This window comes from Schistocerca gregaria, chromosome X (assembly GCF_023897955.1).
Source record: "Schistocerca gregaria isolate iqSchGreg1 chromosome X, iqSchGreg1.2, whole genome shotgun sequence".
Lineage (NCBI taxonomy): Eukaryota > Metazoa > Arthropoda > Insecta > Orthoptera > Acrididae > Schistocerca > Schistocerca gregaria.
The window spans coordinates 386,232,238-386,248,091 of record NC_064931.1 but is presented as its reverse complement, the minus strand read 5'-3'; the positions used below and the strand labels follow the sequence as shown (position 1 = coordinate 386,248,091).

The following is a 15,854-nucleotide window of genomic DNA, read 5'->3' as shown; positions in this document are numbered from 1 at the left end:
CAACAAGTGACAGGACGAGTATCATACCTACATAAAACGTCAGTGTCTGTAATTCTGTCGTCGCTGGAGGTAGTACTATGTCATTTCTTTTTCCTGATGTTCTGAATCGCCATATAGCTTAACAGTGATGACTGTTAAACATATCTAATTTTACAGACTGAAGGATGGCCTCAGCAAGATAGAAGAACTGAAAAGGCGGTTCTATCAGCAGTACGAAACTATCTACTACCTGCGGTTGAGGCTAGACAGTGTACCAAAGCAGCATCAGCCCGTTTCAAAAATGCCCATTACAAAGAAGTTGGCCACACAGGCTAGAGAGGCTATGACTGTAGCTGAGTGTGTTTATCACAACCTCAGGTTTCTCCATCACTTTACAGTTCAGGTAAGAACACTACTTGTCTAAAAAAAAAAGACAGTTTATAGATTGTAGAGTCAATTGTACCAAAAACATGTGAGTGGTGTTATAAATTAACTTGAAAATGTATGTACGCAATCACGTTCAGAGAACCAGGTGTTGCTGAGCAGCCGATGTGTCTTCATCTGCCAATTGGCGTCGTTCGATATGGTACAGAGAGACGTAGGGTCAGAACACCGCTCTCCTTGCCGTTAGTAGCTTTCCAGACTTTAGAGCCGCTACTTTTCATTTAAGTAGGCTGAGAGTACTCCATTTCAGTCATCTACAAAAGGAAAAATTTCTAGCAGCATCGGTAACCGAACCTGAGTCCTCCACACGTCAGTCTGGCGCGTTGACCGCTCAGATGTGGAGACGTACATGTAAATTATGATGGTAGTATTATCTTGGAACCCCAGTGACGATAGGTCCCTTAATATACACTGGAAACACCAGCCAGACCGAACGTCTTCACCCTCAAGAGCTCGGCAAGGAAGTGACAGAATCTGAAAGTTCAAAAGTCTTTCTCTCTGAATTGCAAAACAGCTCTTACAGTTGGTCAGTCATGGGGCACTGTATCCCCAGCAAGACTTTTCTTACATTTGTTTCACAAACAATCCATAACTTACTGAAACTGAGGTTGCTATCTTATACTGGCGACAGAGAGTACTTAATGTTTTCGTGTTAGGTGTTGTTACCAGGCATGGTAGGGTATTTGTATAACGAGTGTCAGATGCTGAGTGATCACTTGAGCGATGATCATCGTCAGCGCGTATGGCGACGACCTGCGAAGAGGTATTAGTCTTACAATGTTTTTCAGAGACATCATGATCTGGGTTACGATTGGAGGTCATCGCCGGTAGTGATTGAGGGAATTCTGACGGCACAGCGGTACATAACAGACGTCCTGCGTCCTCAAAGTTCTGATCGACTACTTCTGATCATTACTAGGAGGATCGCCCTACTGTACACCTGGCACATCGCAGCCTCTCATGCGGCAGTACAGCACTACCATTTTTCAAAAGCGCCATGGGCGTCCACAAATGACACGTGTACATTAAATGTATTCTAAACTGCGAATAATAACAACCATCAGCTGTAGAATGGAATGAGGACAATGAAAATTTGTGCCGCACCGGGACTCTAACCCGGATTTCCAGCTTATCGCGAGCGGTCGTCTTACAATTTGACTATCCGTGCACGACTCATAGGACGACTCAAACATCCATATGTCGTCAACAATGTGTCTACGATCTGTATTCGTACATGCATTATGTATATTCCAGTACAGGTCAGACGTTGTACTTGAAAGTCGCTTGCCCGGTATCGGCAGACATACACAGCATTGCAGTGCCTGTGTTATTCTGATTACAATGGAATGGCAAGTGTGTCTAGGAAGTGTGTGTGTGATGTTGAGGGACTCCTGTGGCCAGCAAGACCTCCAGATCCGTCCCCAATAGAACACTTGTGCGAGCAGCTCGAACATCTCTGTCCCAGAGCCAGTGTCCAGGATATCAAGCACCAGTTAACAATATTTGCCAACCAGTTTTCTTCCGGAGAGGATACAACCGCTTTATGACACCCTTCCCAATCGAATCAGTGTAAGGTCATACTGATAAGTGGGCTAATACTATCATATTCTTTTTAAATCTGATTCTGTTTCATGACCACCGAAATTACATCACACACCCTTTCAACTATGGAGTTTCTTTCCGTTTCCTCTTCTTCTTCTTCTTCTATGTGCTTCACTATTTGTGTCAGGGAGTGTATATTCGAAAATAATTCTTTTTTAATTACAAGGAAAGGACAGCTTACACAATTCTGCAGAAGTAAACTCGTATCGAAAGGCAGTACGGAAAGCTTTCATTGCACAGGTTTCTGAGAGTTTCCTGTGAGACCGTGGAATCTTTTCTGAACATTAAATTTGCAAAATTTGGCCACGAGCTGAAAAGAGGCTATTAGCTACGGAGGCCAACAAGAGGCCTAAATGTTCAAGAAATTTAGAAAACTGCTCGTAACTCGCACAATCTGGGCATCGGTCACGGCCTCGCGTAGAGGGACAGAGAAACGCCCTGTTTTTTGGACAAAATTAATCATTTTAGCGTGAAAGTGTATTGCTTTAATATTATGATTGGGCAAATGTTCCCATACTGTACGGACGATAGATCTTCCTATCCAGTTGGATATACATCTGACAGCTCTTGTAATTTTTATATCTCATTCGTCAGTATTGTTCACATCCTTAACTAAGTGTTCCGCGTGTCTGAATGTCCAGTTACCGATACTGCCAGGGATTTTTCTTTGGTGGGAGGAGTGCAGTGAGGAGAAATCAGCCTCGTGGTGTCGACTGAGGAGCTCCTTAAGCGAGAAGTAGCGGCTCCAGGGTCTGAGAAACTGGCAACGGCCGGGAGAGCGGTGTCCTTACCGCGTGCCTCTCTTTACCGCATCCGAATGACGGAATTGACAGAGGATGACACGTCGCCCGGTCGGTACCAAATGAGCCGTCAGTGTCAGTACACGGAACTGGATTCGTAAGCATGGATTCGGATAGTTCCTACAATTCAGATATTGATCTTGTTCAGAAATAGCCACGGACTTGTGCTGCACTATTCACAACACATCACAATTTATTCATAGACTACTTCCCGCAACAATTGACAGGATGGTTCAGTGAATGTCGAGTGTTAGCGCAATTTCGGATGCAGTATGTCCTATGCGCACAACACCCATTCTGATAACAAGCTAAAGTTATCGTTAGTCAATATTAGTAGAACCAGAACAGAAAATTACAAGTGCAAATCAAATGACAGAACCATATCAAACATCAGATACCATGATACCGTGTTACTAGGAGCTTCATTTACTACGTTAGCGAACCGCGCCTCCTTTCTAAAGCAGCTCCACAGAGGTCATAGCTCTCCTAACTCTTGGAACGTAGCTTTCTTTAAAAAATCTTCCACTGTTAGTACAATGATGCTAATATTCCTAAACACGGGGTGGGCCATGGTTGTGGAACCAGCCTTCTACAATGAAACACCACTTGTATTTATGGTAGGTTTGCTGTCCAGAGCAGCCTACCGCCCTCTGTAAGTATAGTTTCTATACATTCCTATATCACTCGTGCCCCGTGCGCTGCACAACTCTGTTTGGAGCGAAAGAACACAGACTAAGCTATAATCCTACAATATTCGTCATTTTCGTACCATGAGAGACGGGATTCTTACTGTATTAAACTTAGGCGAAGCCTTTGGAAACGTTATTATTATCAATAAGTTATGTTAAAGAAAAGTATTTAAGCAAGTCGTGGAGAGGGCAAACATTTACGTATTACGCTACGCTACAAGTTATCTCACTAGAGGCCGCGTTCTCCGCTGGTGCCTCTGCACGAGATCAGAAGCCGCAGGTTTGGGGCACTGGTAACGTCTGTACTTCCAATTCCAAACAGACATCTGCGTCGAAGGCAAGGCCGATTTGAGGCCCAAGCCACACGAGCCACCGCTAGGGGGCGACAAGCTGAGAGGGGCGCCGGAGGAACCCAACTACAAGGTTTGTATGCCGTGCGTACCACAATTACTAGTGAACACTGACACGGGTAAAAGTGTAAAAGGAGAAAGGGAGGAGGTGGGCGCCAAATGATGAGTCTATTGAATAAAAAAATGTTCTCGAATCGGTCCTGGTCTGAGCACACTTATTAATTTTCATTCAAAATTCTACACTTCACATCGACTTGTCGTTAGCTGCTTATTTCTCTTCAGTAGGTGTTAAGGGGACCTAGACGTGAATATGACTGAAAAATAGGAAAAAAATTTATCTCCATCTGTAATACAAATTTCTCCCGTTTCCAAAAACGTGTGCATTATCAACTTTCAAATTGTTTATTTGTTCTTAAACGCTCTTCGAACAAAAGTCTGTACACCAGCCACGTCTCCTTTCAGTTCACTGTCACACTGCCACAGTCTTGCAAACAATAAAGTCAATATACAGGGACTTTGCAGATTCAAAATTATTTATCAGATCTCTACATGGCCACACGCAGAACCATAGAAGAGTTTCAATAGTTGTGTGTGGCATCAAGTACCAAAAACAGTGTTTGTTGGAAGGACGGTACTCAAAATAGGGATGTGATGGATGCTGTCACCTGTTTCAATGATGCTGCAATTAGCAGGTAAAAAAAACGGACAAATTAGTCATCTAACCAGGAAATGATATGATAGTCCTCCGACTGCCAAATATCGTCAGCGAGTAGTTGAAGCTGAAAGGCTGCGGAGGCCACCACTGAAGAGTTCAGAGTAAGGAAAGGACTCCTGAAAAGTGTAGAGGATAAAGAAACAGCTGGCCAGCAAGAATATGCTGATGCGATGTTCTGAAGGAGGCATTCGGTGAGTCAAAAGCACTGTGAACTGTCTTTTCTCATTTTCTCGAAACTACATTTTCCGAACTTTAGGTACATATATCTTCACTATCGTTTAAGCTATGGTCACCAAATTTGTCCCAAGTGAAGAATGCTATAGTCTCATTGTATTATGCCTAATTTCTATGTTTGTCATTCTGCATATGATTTTAGCGGTAATTTCTGAGCAAAATAATTAGTTGTAAATTAAAGATTTTTCTGTTTCCTCAGGTGCACTACAAACTACAAAACGAGAGGCATCATGTTTTCCTATGAATGTTGACAGCAGCCTGACACAGTATGAATGCTGTTAGACTGATGATGCACCAGAATATAGTACCAGAAATGAAATGAGTGTTATAAAACCGTCTATTAGATAAAATGCTGTAATTCTTAAAATATAACTGACAGTTTAACAAATTTCCTTGTACAGTTTCAGTTAATGCCATTCGGTGCTGGTACAAAACCGCGCACCGAAAGAGAAGCATAAAAACACAAGCCGTTCACGTCCAAGTCCCCTTAAGCGGTCGATTCACATTTGACGAATCGAAGCGGAACTTCATACATTTCACAATGCTTTTCAAATGACGAAATTCACAGAGGCTGTTAACGGAACGGAAAGGAGCAGGACGTCAGCGTCAAGGTTTTTCTGGAAGTGTAGACTTACAGTAGCGCTTTTGTAGCCTCTTATTTTTTATTTTATTATTTTTTTTCGTTTTAGTAATACACAGCAAATATCGACTTCATAAAAGAGGGCAGATTTCTGAAACTAAAAACGCATTTGAGTTTTAGAATACCTCGACAAAGAAAAATAAGAACGTAAATTCATAAAACACTTTTTATTAAATGACCTTCTTTGATAGTGTAAACGTGAATCTATTGAAGGAGCAAAAAGTTGTTTTGGTGCCACTTGATACTTATACAAAAAGAAAAAACGGAATAGATAAGATAAAAAAGCCTCTATGTATTGTCTTCTAAATTTTGTTTGATGTATGTGTACGCATGTTACTTCTATCAAATAAATGACGATGTTTTGAAATGTTTGGACGACACTTCTCTTACTGTTACACTTCGCAGCTATTACCATACAAACTTTATCATGAACGTTGCTTTGGTGATCAATAACGCTTACCGTTACTAGTTCCTTAATTATGATCCTATATTCCGAATTTTTGTATCACGGATGGTGGATGGTATCTCACTTTCACCGATCAGTGCTGGGCTAGGCGAAGTGGCGTTTTATTGACGTTGCGTGTAGTGCTGACACAGCGCCATTTGCGGTGCCATCGCCTGCCTTTCTGTTCCATGCACGTTTAGCACTTTTTTTTAAATTTATTGACTTTCGCGACGTACCCATTCAGGCATCTCAACAGCGTACTGTCATTTCTGACGATACGAACGTAAGGTTAACACTACACTCAGTCCCCGAACGGAGAAAAATCTCCGCCGCTGCTGGTAATCGAACCCAGGGCCCTTAGGTTAGGAATCCACAGCACTGACCGTGCAGCTACCGAGGCGGACTTGCACGTTGTGTATGACTCTCCGTTAAACAGTTACGTGAGACATTTGCATACACTCAAACTGTCCATTGGTGATTTCATTATATGGTACCACTTCACCTTATCTATCTCAAAACCTTTTTCTATCTCGAAGTACATGTAAATGGATGTGATTCGTAAGTGAGTCTCACTTTTATAAACGACCATGTACTTTTTATCATTTCAGTTGTCGGAAAAGGATGACTTGGAGCCAGAAAACGATCCTGCCGAGAAGACTGACAACGAATCCTCCCAGAAATGGAGTTCTTTAATGGTCACCATTGGAATTATCGCCGTCACTCTATTCAAAACTAAAGTGTTTGGTTTTCTCAGATAGGAAACTCCCAAGTACTAACCACGTAGCTTTGAAATTGTACATACTATTGACTGATGTCGATCTCAAAATTATTTATGTACTAGAAATTCCCAAATTATGTACCGTATAAAATATCACACAAAAGTTGTAAATGTATTACACAATTAACGAACTGTATATAGAAGTTGTTTAGTACAAATCATTTTGTAATAAAAGATTTCTCTTAGCTTACAGAGCATTCTCAAGATGAATTGAATATGAAGACCAATTGAAAAGCTTTATGCTGTGTCCAAGAGGAATGACATTCTTCAGGTAAGCATCTAGGGGCTGATTTTACAGCACCGTTCCACAAAAGGGTACTCTGATTACATTAAATTCTTGTCATTTTATTTGCAGCGAGAAACACTTTGTTCCTCATGCTTGAAAATGCATAGCTTGCCAATGATTAAATTGGTTCTCATTAGTGATTTTTTAAAGAATGAAATAGGTGGTCTCAAACAGAACACGATACAAAGTACTTTCACAATGAGGATCATAGCAAGTTAGAGCAGATAACAGGGCTTCTGTTAACAACTTGCACTCTGCGGCAATGTACGCTACGTGACAGGCAGCTTCGCTGATTTGAACGGTAATGAGTCTGCAACACAGAAAATAGCATAGAACAAAAAAAAAAAATAGAGAAATAAAGTGTAGGTTTGGACTGTTGTTTCAGGGAAAAATACATTACTGATTTAACATAAAAACAAACCGGGCTACGGGCTGTATTTCTGCATCTGCTTACATACTTCACAGCCGGCCGGGGTGGCCGAGCGGTTCTAGGCACTACAGTCTGGACCCGCGAGAACGCTACGGTCACAGGTTCGAATCCTGCCTCGGGCATGGATGTGTGTGATGTCCTTTGAAACGTCCCCTTCGAACAATTATACATGACTGATCTTAAACTGACACACAGTATTTTTAGCGCAACGCAATCTGACTTTCAAAATCCCTACAATAGAATGGCCCTGACTGACATTAACCTATACCTTGCACAAATCACTTACCTCACCAAAAATCTTCGTTACTCGAACTACTGCAATACAGCGAGCGCCACTACTGCCAGCTAAATAAAAGATTCAAACTACTGAAGGCACTAACTACTGATAGGCATAGTTAGCAAATGAAAGATTTTGATACAGAACAAACAATGTATTTACCTTAACAGTGTTCAAAAGTCATAATGTATGTAGCAGTTCAATACATCCAGTCTTACAAATTTCAAAACTCCGCCATCTCTCTCCCCACATCCACCACTGATGGCGGCTCACCTCCAACTGCGCAACGTTACGCACTGTTAACGTCCAGCCGCCCAACACTACAATGGCGAGTATTACAACAATGCCAAGCAGCCACTGACTACACACAACACAGCCAGTGATTTTTCATAGAGAGCGCTATGTGGCGTTACCAATAAAAAAAACCTAAACAGCCTACTTACGTAGCCCCCATGCACCCCACAAAAAATTTTACAAATTGTTTTGGGCACTGGCCAATACAGATTTGAAATTTTTTTCATAATTACAGTAAGAAAAAAATGAAATGCACACACTTATCGATAGAATGTTAGTCAAAAGCTAAAATTTTCTCACAGTCCATAAATACAGTCCTGATCGTTCATCACAGCAAAATAGCACTGTTTTTGGTCAATGTCTGAGCAGTAAAAGAAAATGCACACGGAAGTAGTGGATCTCCAAGCAGTCTTGAAGAAGTAGTGTTGTCCTTCCAACGTAAAGACAGTGCTGACTCTTGACATGCTGACAGGTAATGGACCACAACAGAGCAAACTCACAGCAGAGTCAGTCGAAGTTTTGAAGAATATTGGTAGGTTGGTCATCAGAGAGTAGACCCATTGTAGTCCTGGTAGGGATTGCGGAATTGGTGGGCCACCAGAGATGCAGACCCAGTGCAGTCCTTGTAGAAATAGTGGTATTGGTGGATCATCAAAGATGCAGACCTTGTAGAGACGGCCAGCAGCCATCTGTTGCGACTGTGCAGGTGCACAATCACCATCGAAGAGTCTTGCGGAGAATATAGCAAGTCCATGAACCGCCACTTGTGCACTCACAAAGTTTTTGAAATTGTTCTTAGAACCAGCAATGCTTTTAACCAGTCCCTTGCTGAATTATCAACACACGTGCAAACACTAACAGTCCCTACTTCTCACATATTGTCCATATACTATGACCAACAGAAATATGTGCAGTGAAAGGAATGCTTACAAGTTACTTAATTTGATGAACTGGTGTCAGTTACATGTTTATAACATGAGAATACAATAACAAAGGTACAAAATATATCATTAAAGAACATAATAGCACAGATAACATTTGCAGTAATACAGGCTTTACAAAAGAATCGAAATAACATATACATCAGTGTTACAGGAATCATGACATAAGTACATACATAAAAGATCAGAATAGCTTTTGAAACATAAACTTCACACATGAGTATTAGAACAAAACAGAATAAATAATGTGTAAACACCTTTACGAAGTAAATAACTTGTTATTAATGCAAATTATATTTGAGGATAACAGTATTCCTCATCATAGTGAATGTAGCTTAGTATTAGAAGAGAAAAAATTCTATGAAACAGTACACAGAGACAGGAAGAAAACAAATACACAAGGGTACACAAACACATAGTGGGATAACACAAAAGGAAAGGACAGGGTTTGTTTTCAGTGTAACGTTTGGTACTGCAGTCCAACCCAAAACTTCATTCCATAGATCGTCCCTTTTATTTCAACATTTGCTCCAGCCAAAAAAAATCCTATCCAAGCATGCTTTCAGTATTCTGTTCACATCCTCTTTCAAAAATAGTTTTTCTCCACTGTACACTACTTTTTTGGCCAAACCTTTTTCTTATAGCTTCTGAATGCTTTTCTTCCAATTCATCATAGTTAGTTTCTTATATAGTCTACCCCCTCTTAAGCTAACTTAAACCTACTGAGCTCAGATGCTAAACTAAGGGACGACGCAATGCAGCAGCGCAAAACAATTAACACAAACAGCAATGACAAAAAAATGCAAATTGTCAAAAAAGGCAGCAATATAGGACTTAGCAAAGCAAATGCAACATTACAACTAATATGAAGCAATGAACAGTAACAAGAAAAATAAATCAGTAGTAAAACTGGCTTAACAGAGCAATACAAAGTGAAATTCAGGAACACTGTGCCTGACAAACAGCAGCAGCAAATGCTATAACTTATAGCTAAACATGGCAAAGCTCAAGCACAAAAAATATTACACTAAGGACAACAGTGCAGATAAGGGAAACGTCTATTCACATCTTCATGTCTACGCAATTAAAGAGGTGCACCACAACAACTTATTCTAGAACATTACCAAGTACTTGAAAAGAATATTCTGTATGCAATTCCTGTGAAGGGAAATGTCTTTTTGTGCTCCTTCGTTTTTTCTGTTTTTTTAAGTACATCATAAAGGTATTATTTACTGGATCTGTAGGCAGAAAATATTTATGTTAGTACCTCTATTAAATTTTATTTTAACCAGTGCTGCAGTGGAGCTAGAAACTAGATATTAAACAAATTGAGCAATCTCTCCACTAGAAAGACAATAGATGTAAAGTGTTTCTCATCATTTCATTAGGCATTTTAGTAAATATCATAAATTAAGAGCTCCACAGTGTAATCGTATGTTTTCAAGTTCGAGAGTGTCACATTTGCGATGCTTTCTACAAAGGAATGTCAATAGCTAGGATAATGGCCTCTTTTTTCTTCTCCACATCTGCCTATCAAAGGCACCCACTAATGCTTTTTTCCAGGCGACTGTCGCACAGCTGGGTGCCCACGACGCATTACGTGCAGGTGGTCGCGTAACCTTTTAACGAAATATTTACGATACCAGTTTGCACTACAGTGACAGTCTCATATAAAAATTTCACAGGTCGAGAATTTGCGTTTCCCATCTGTAGAAACAAAATCCTGTAAATATAACAGTGTCCAAAAAGTTTTCGCCAGCAAAGTGATACATTCATGCATATACACACATTTCATAACTCTTAAAGTACGATTCTCGGTTTCCAAAGTCCTTTTTCACAAACCAGAGTCCCTAGCCACTACTCATTATTCCTTGGTATGTTACACATATACATATTCGTCGACATTCTTCTTCAATATTTCATCATAATAAATACGTAGCATAATCAAATTCCTCATATAGCACCAACTTATTGATCATAAACATACCGCAACAGCGTAATACACATAGTCATCGTAATAATAACATCATAACACCTCAGTCAATTCTCAAAATCCAATAATTTAAAAACCTAAAAAAATTCTCTGCTCATATCAAAAGTGTCATCTACGTCAAACGTACTTTAAAAATCATGATATCATACCAAATACATCATTCAAAGCTCTCATAGTGTCACAATGGTTCCGAAAAAGTATGAACAGTTCACAAAGTACAGACAAAATACAATTTCATAAGTGTGAAGTTATCCACCTGCGTAATTGCGTAAACATGTGTCACTGACATAGTAAAAAGATGTTTGTTTCTCTGTCAAATAATCAGATAACTGTGTAATTCTGTGTTAGAGAAATATGGTACCGTTGTGTAAAGTTGTATAAGAAAATACCATATTAGCTAGGGCACCTTCTGCTTGCCAAACACATGGTACACAAAGTAAGCGTGTACCCCCCTGAGGATTAATGTAATCATACCCTCAGGTGTTACAGATTACAGCAATGGAATGAAATGTATCAGGGAAAACCTTTATATCATTGTAATTCAAAAATCTTTAAAAATAAATGTTTTAAGTACAAAATTAATCACTCAAATACGTGTACTGTAGCGCTAAACTGTGCGTCTTGTTGTAAGATAATCTCTGTGGAAGTGTCGTAGTTATCGTCCTCCGAAAGCTAAGTTCTGCAGAAGTCAATGTACTTACCTCATGATAAACAAAAGTGAAATGCTTTGCGTATAGATATCGTAGTTATTACGCTTATTGCTGTGATGAAGGAAGTGCTGTGCTGTAACGTATTGTTGTGCTACAGAAAAGGCTGTCTCATTGTAGCTATACCACAAAAGTTACTACTAAAACATGTTTTACTTTCCAGAATAATACAGAAAAACTGTGCAGATATAAAACCGAAACACCGCAAAAGGAACCTTGTAAATGGTCACTCATTAGTAGCGTCGAGATAAAATCGTGTAGCTGTCACATAAACTAACCACTGTGTCATCTGGTATCTCACAGAAGGTACTTTAAATCCAGAATGTATTTTCAAGTAAACCAAAATGTTGCATTAAAATCTCATTAGCAGTGCTAGTATATGTTCTAAGTATGTAAGCCTGATAGTCGTTACGTAATCGTGCAACTAACAAGCAAGAATGTACAAATAACAACACTGTATCGTATGTTCACTATGAAAATGCATTCGTAATTTCTGTTTAAAAATGTTCTCTAGGTTCTAGACTGGGCAGTTAATTTTAAACATTGTTGCATGTCAACAGTTTCTAAGTGTGACAAAAGAGTACTAGTAACGTGAAGCGAAAAATATTATGGCAGAGGCTAAGTCAAAAAGCAGATAATCTCTCAAGAAACGGTTTTGCATGTGAAATGTGGTGCAATCCTTTACTCTTTCTAGTACGCAAAGTTTCAACTTCAACGCAATTATCATGTTGTATACGTCGGTAAGGAATGCTAAAATTTTTCTCAAGGTTAGCGTCTATGTTATTTTTCTCTGAGCCAGCCGGCGCACGTGGCTGCCTGCGGTGCGAGTCATTGTCTGTCTCTTTGTTGGCGCGCGTCGTTATTGGGATTAGGAGACTTAACTTCTACAAATCAAATTCACCGTGACGAGAAGGCGCTGCCCTGTTTGAAACTCTCCAGTTCTGATGGAATTCAGGTCTGTCGTTTTGTCGGTAGTTTACATAGTTTCTTGTTTGTCGGTCATGTGGTGGAGAATTTCTCCCTAAATCGTAACTACGCGCTGGACCGTTGCGTCTGAAGTTATTCTGTCTCCCTTGATAATAATTGTTTTTGTTCCCATATTGTCTGTTTCTATGTTTATCTCTGTCATATTCATTACTACGGAAAGGTGATCTTTCCCTGTAATTATTATTACTCTGCCATCGGTTGTCATACGGTTGGTGTGTTTTGGTCACGATTTACGTTGTACGAATAGCCTTGTCGTGTATTATTTCTGTCATCGCGGAATTGTGACGGATGTGACCTGTAATTGTTGTGTTCCTGTTTTCGCGTTCCGCGATTCTCAGTGCCAATTTCCAGTTCTTGTAACAGTCCCTGAAAAGCTTCAATGTCGTCTTTGCATCGTCCTGCTAAAATAATATGCCGTAAATATTCAGGCAATTTGATTAAGCAAATGCGGATGAGTTCTGACGGGCTGTATGGGTTTGACAGGTACTGATTCTTGTGCAACATGTCTTCAACATATTTCACAAGACTGGAAAATTCAGATTGTTCGAAATGTTTCATAATTATGATGCCATGTTTTACTCGGTCTTGTGTTGCTTGAGACCAATATGCTGAGAGGAAGGCATGGTAAAATTCTCCTTCACTGTGGCAATCGTGAATGACCGATCGCATTCTTACAGCTGGTTCATTCTCTAAGTAGCCACACATAAATTCTAATCTGTGCTCTAATGACCAGTTGGGAGGAAAACAATGAGAGAATTGATGGAGCCACGCTTGTGCATGAATGTCGTTGCCAGAATTCTTAAATGTTTTGAATTTCGTGTAGTAATGAACAGCTTATAGTCAAAATCATCATGTCGGCGGGTAGCATATCGGTCATATGCTCTAATGACCAGTTGGGAGGAAAACAATGAGAGAATTGATGGAACCACGCTTGTGGATGAATGTCGTTGCCAGAATTCTTAAATGTTTTGAATTTCGTGTAGTAATGAACAGCTTATAGTCAAAATCATCATGTCGGCGGGTAGCATATCGGTCATTGTTACGTCGTGTCGGCGGTTCCATCTCAAAATTCGGTGCACCTTGCCAATTTCTTTCATGATTTCCGAAATGCCCTGTGTTATTATTTTGTGTCTTTCCGTATTTCTAAGTTCCTCTTCCCGTGTTGGAGCGCGAGTGTCCTCTGAAATATGTAATTTTTGTATTATCTGCGTCAACTGATCTTGTACTTCCCGGATTTCTCTTTTGCATTGCGTATTAATTTGATTCTGATTTTGTTTGAATTTCTTGATTTGTTCGCACTCTTCTGTGTCATTAAAGACTACCGGTTTTGTGTCATTCAGATTGTCATCTACCTTCGTAGATAAATTATTTAGCTGATCGTAAAGTTCAACTACTTTCTCTGATAATGAACTAATTTCCTCCATGTGTCTTTCTGAACCAATTTTCAGAGTATCTACTGTGTCCTTTAAGTTTTCTTGAGTTTTTGCAAGTTGCGTAACCGAATCGGTAGATGCAACTGAGTCAATTTTAGCTTGCAAGGTCTCATGATTTTCATGAACAATAGTTTTCAGTTCTTTTATGGCTGCTTCGTGATTCTGTAATGCATTTTCATGCCGCGAAAAAATAGGTTGGAAATGCTCACAAATTTGTGTTTTTACGTCATTACAGACTTTTTGACATTTCGATTCGATTTTATGTAATTCAGTAGTTAAATCTTCATGTGTTTGTTCAAGCGTATGTTCCACTGAGCCTAACTTTTGAAGCTTTTGTTCCATTGCGTCTAACTTTTGCTGTGTTTGTCTCTGATTTTGTTCCATTGTGTCTAACTTTTGAAGATTTTGTTCCATTGTGTCTAACTTTTGAAGCTTTTGTCCCATTTGTTGCATTAATTGTAATAACAATGCACTGGTGTCTGAAACATGTTCCTCAGTGCTATTCGGCAATGCATTTGAACCGGCAATATTCGCAGTTTGAAAAACAGAAAATGTGTCTTGACTTATTTGAGAAAACGGGGAGGACGCAAAACCTGAATCTACAGTATTTGCAAGATTATGCTCTGTCATTCCCGATTCCTGAGGCGAGCTGTTGCCGACCGATCGATCGATAATGCTTCCCTGTTCACTACCTGTTTCACTGTCTACACCATTATTTGACGCCCGCTCCATTTCCCTATGCATAGTTGCCAAATAACTACTTTGAATGTCTGTTAATTCATTACACAGTGGTGCTGGTAAGCTACGCTCGTCGTCACTATTATTTCTCAGTTTACTTTGGAGCCTAGTGTTACGTTTTTCACATACCATTATTGTCACAATATTTCACACGATAACACAGAAAACCACAATTTGAAGAGCAAAAATAAGAGAACACATTAACATAGCGCTGAAAATAATATCTAGTTAATTGCAAGCGCAGCTGCGAAATACTTCGTGCAAAACTACATGCATGCCACAACTATTTTACTGTACAACAATGAAAGACTGCGACTACAAAGGAAATTCTCTCTATGATTACGCGCTAGCATTAAACAAAAGCTACACTAATTACACAAACTACAAGAAAAAAAATCAGAAGATTCCAGTGAGGTATCCTCGGCTAACGGTCGACATATGAAACGTCCCTTTCGAACAATTATACATGACTGATCTTAAACTGACACATAATATTTTTAGCGCAACGCAATCTGACTTTCAAAATCCCTACAATAGAATGGCCCTGACTGACATTAACCTATACCTTGCACAAATCACTTACCTCACCAAAAATCTTCGTTACTCGAACTACTGCAATACAGCGAGCGCCACTACTGCCAGCTAAATAAAAGATTCAAACTACTGAAGGCAGTAACTACTGATAGGCATAGTTAGCAAATGAAAGATTTTGATACAGAACAAACAATGTATTTACCTTAATAGTGTTCAAAAGTCATAATGTATATAGCAGTTCAATACATCCAGTCTTACAAATTTCAAAACTCCGCCATCTCCCTCCCCACTTCCACCACTTCTGGCGGCTCACCTCCAACTGCGCAACGCTACGCGCTGTTAGCATCCAGCCGCCCAACACTACAATGGCGAGTATTACAACAATGCCAACCAGCCACTGACTGCACACAGCACAGCCAGTGATTTTTCATACAGAGCGCTATGTGGCGTTACCAATAAAAAAACCTAAACAGCCTACTTACACCTTAGGTTAGTTAGGTTTAAGTAGTTCTAAGTTCTAGGGGATTTATGACCTCAGAAGTTAAGTCCCATAGTGCT

At 39.8% G+C, this 15,854-nt stretch overlaps 1 protein-coding gene across 1 annotated transcript in view; it reads left to right on the top strand.

Annotated features, from left to right (window-relative positions):
• Nucleotides 1-6,866, top strand: part of LOC126298998 (ankyrin repeat domain-containing protein 29-like) — a 128,056-nt gene extending 121,190 nt beyond the window's left edge. The window contains exons 7-8 of the mRNA XM_049990624.1: nt 157-382; nt 6,507-6,866. Coding sequence (XP_049846581.1) covers nt 157-382; nt 6,507-6,656 — 376 coding nt within the window. The 3' untranslated portion in view covers nt 6,657-6,866. The remainder of the gene's footprint in view (nt 1-156; nt 383-6,506) is intronic.
• The last annotated feature ends 8,988 nt before the right edge of the window (nt 6,867-15,854 follow it).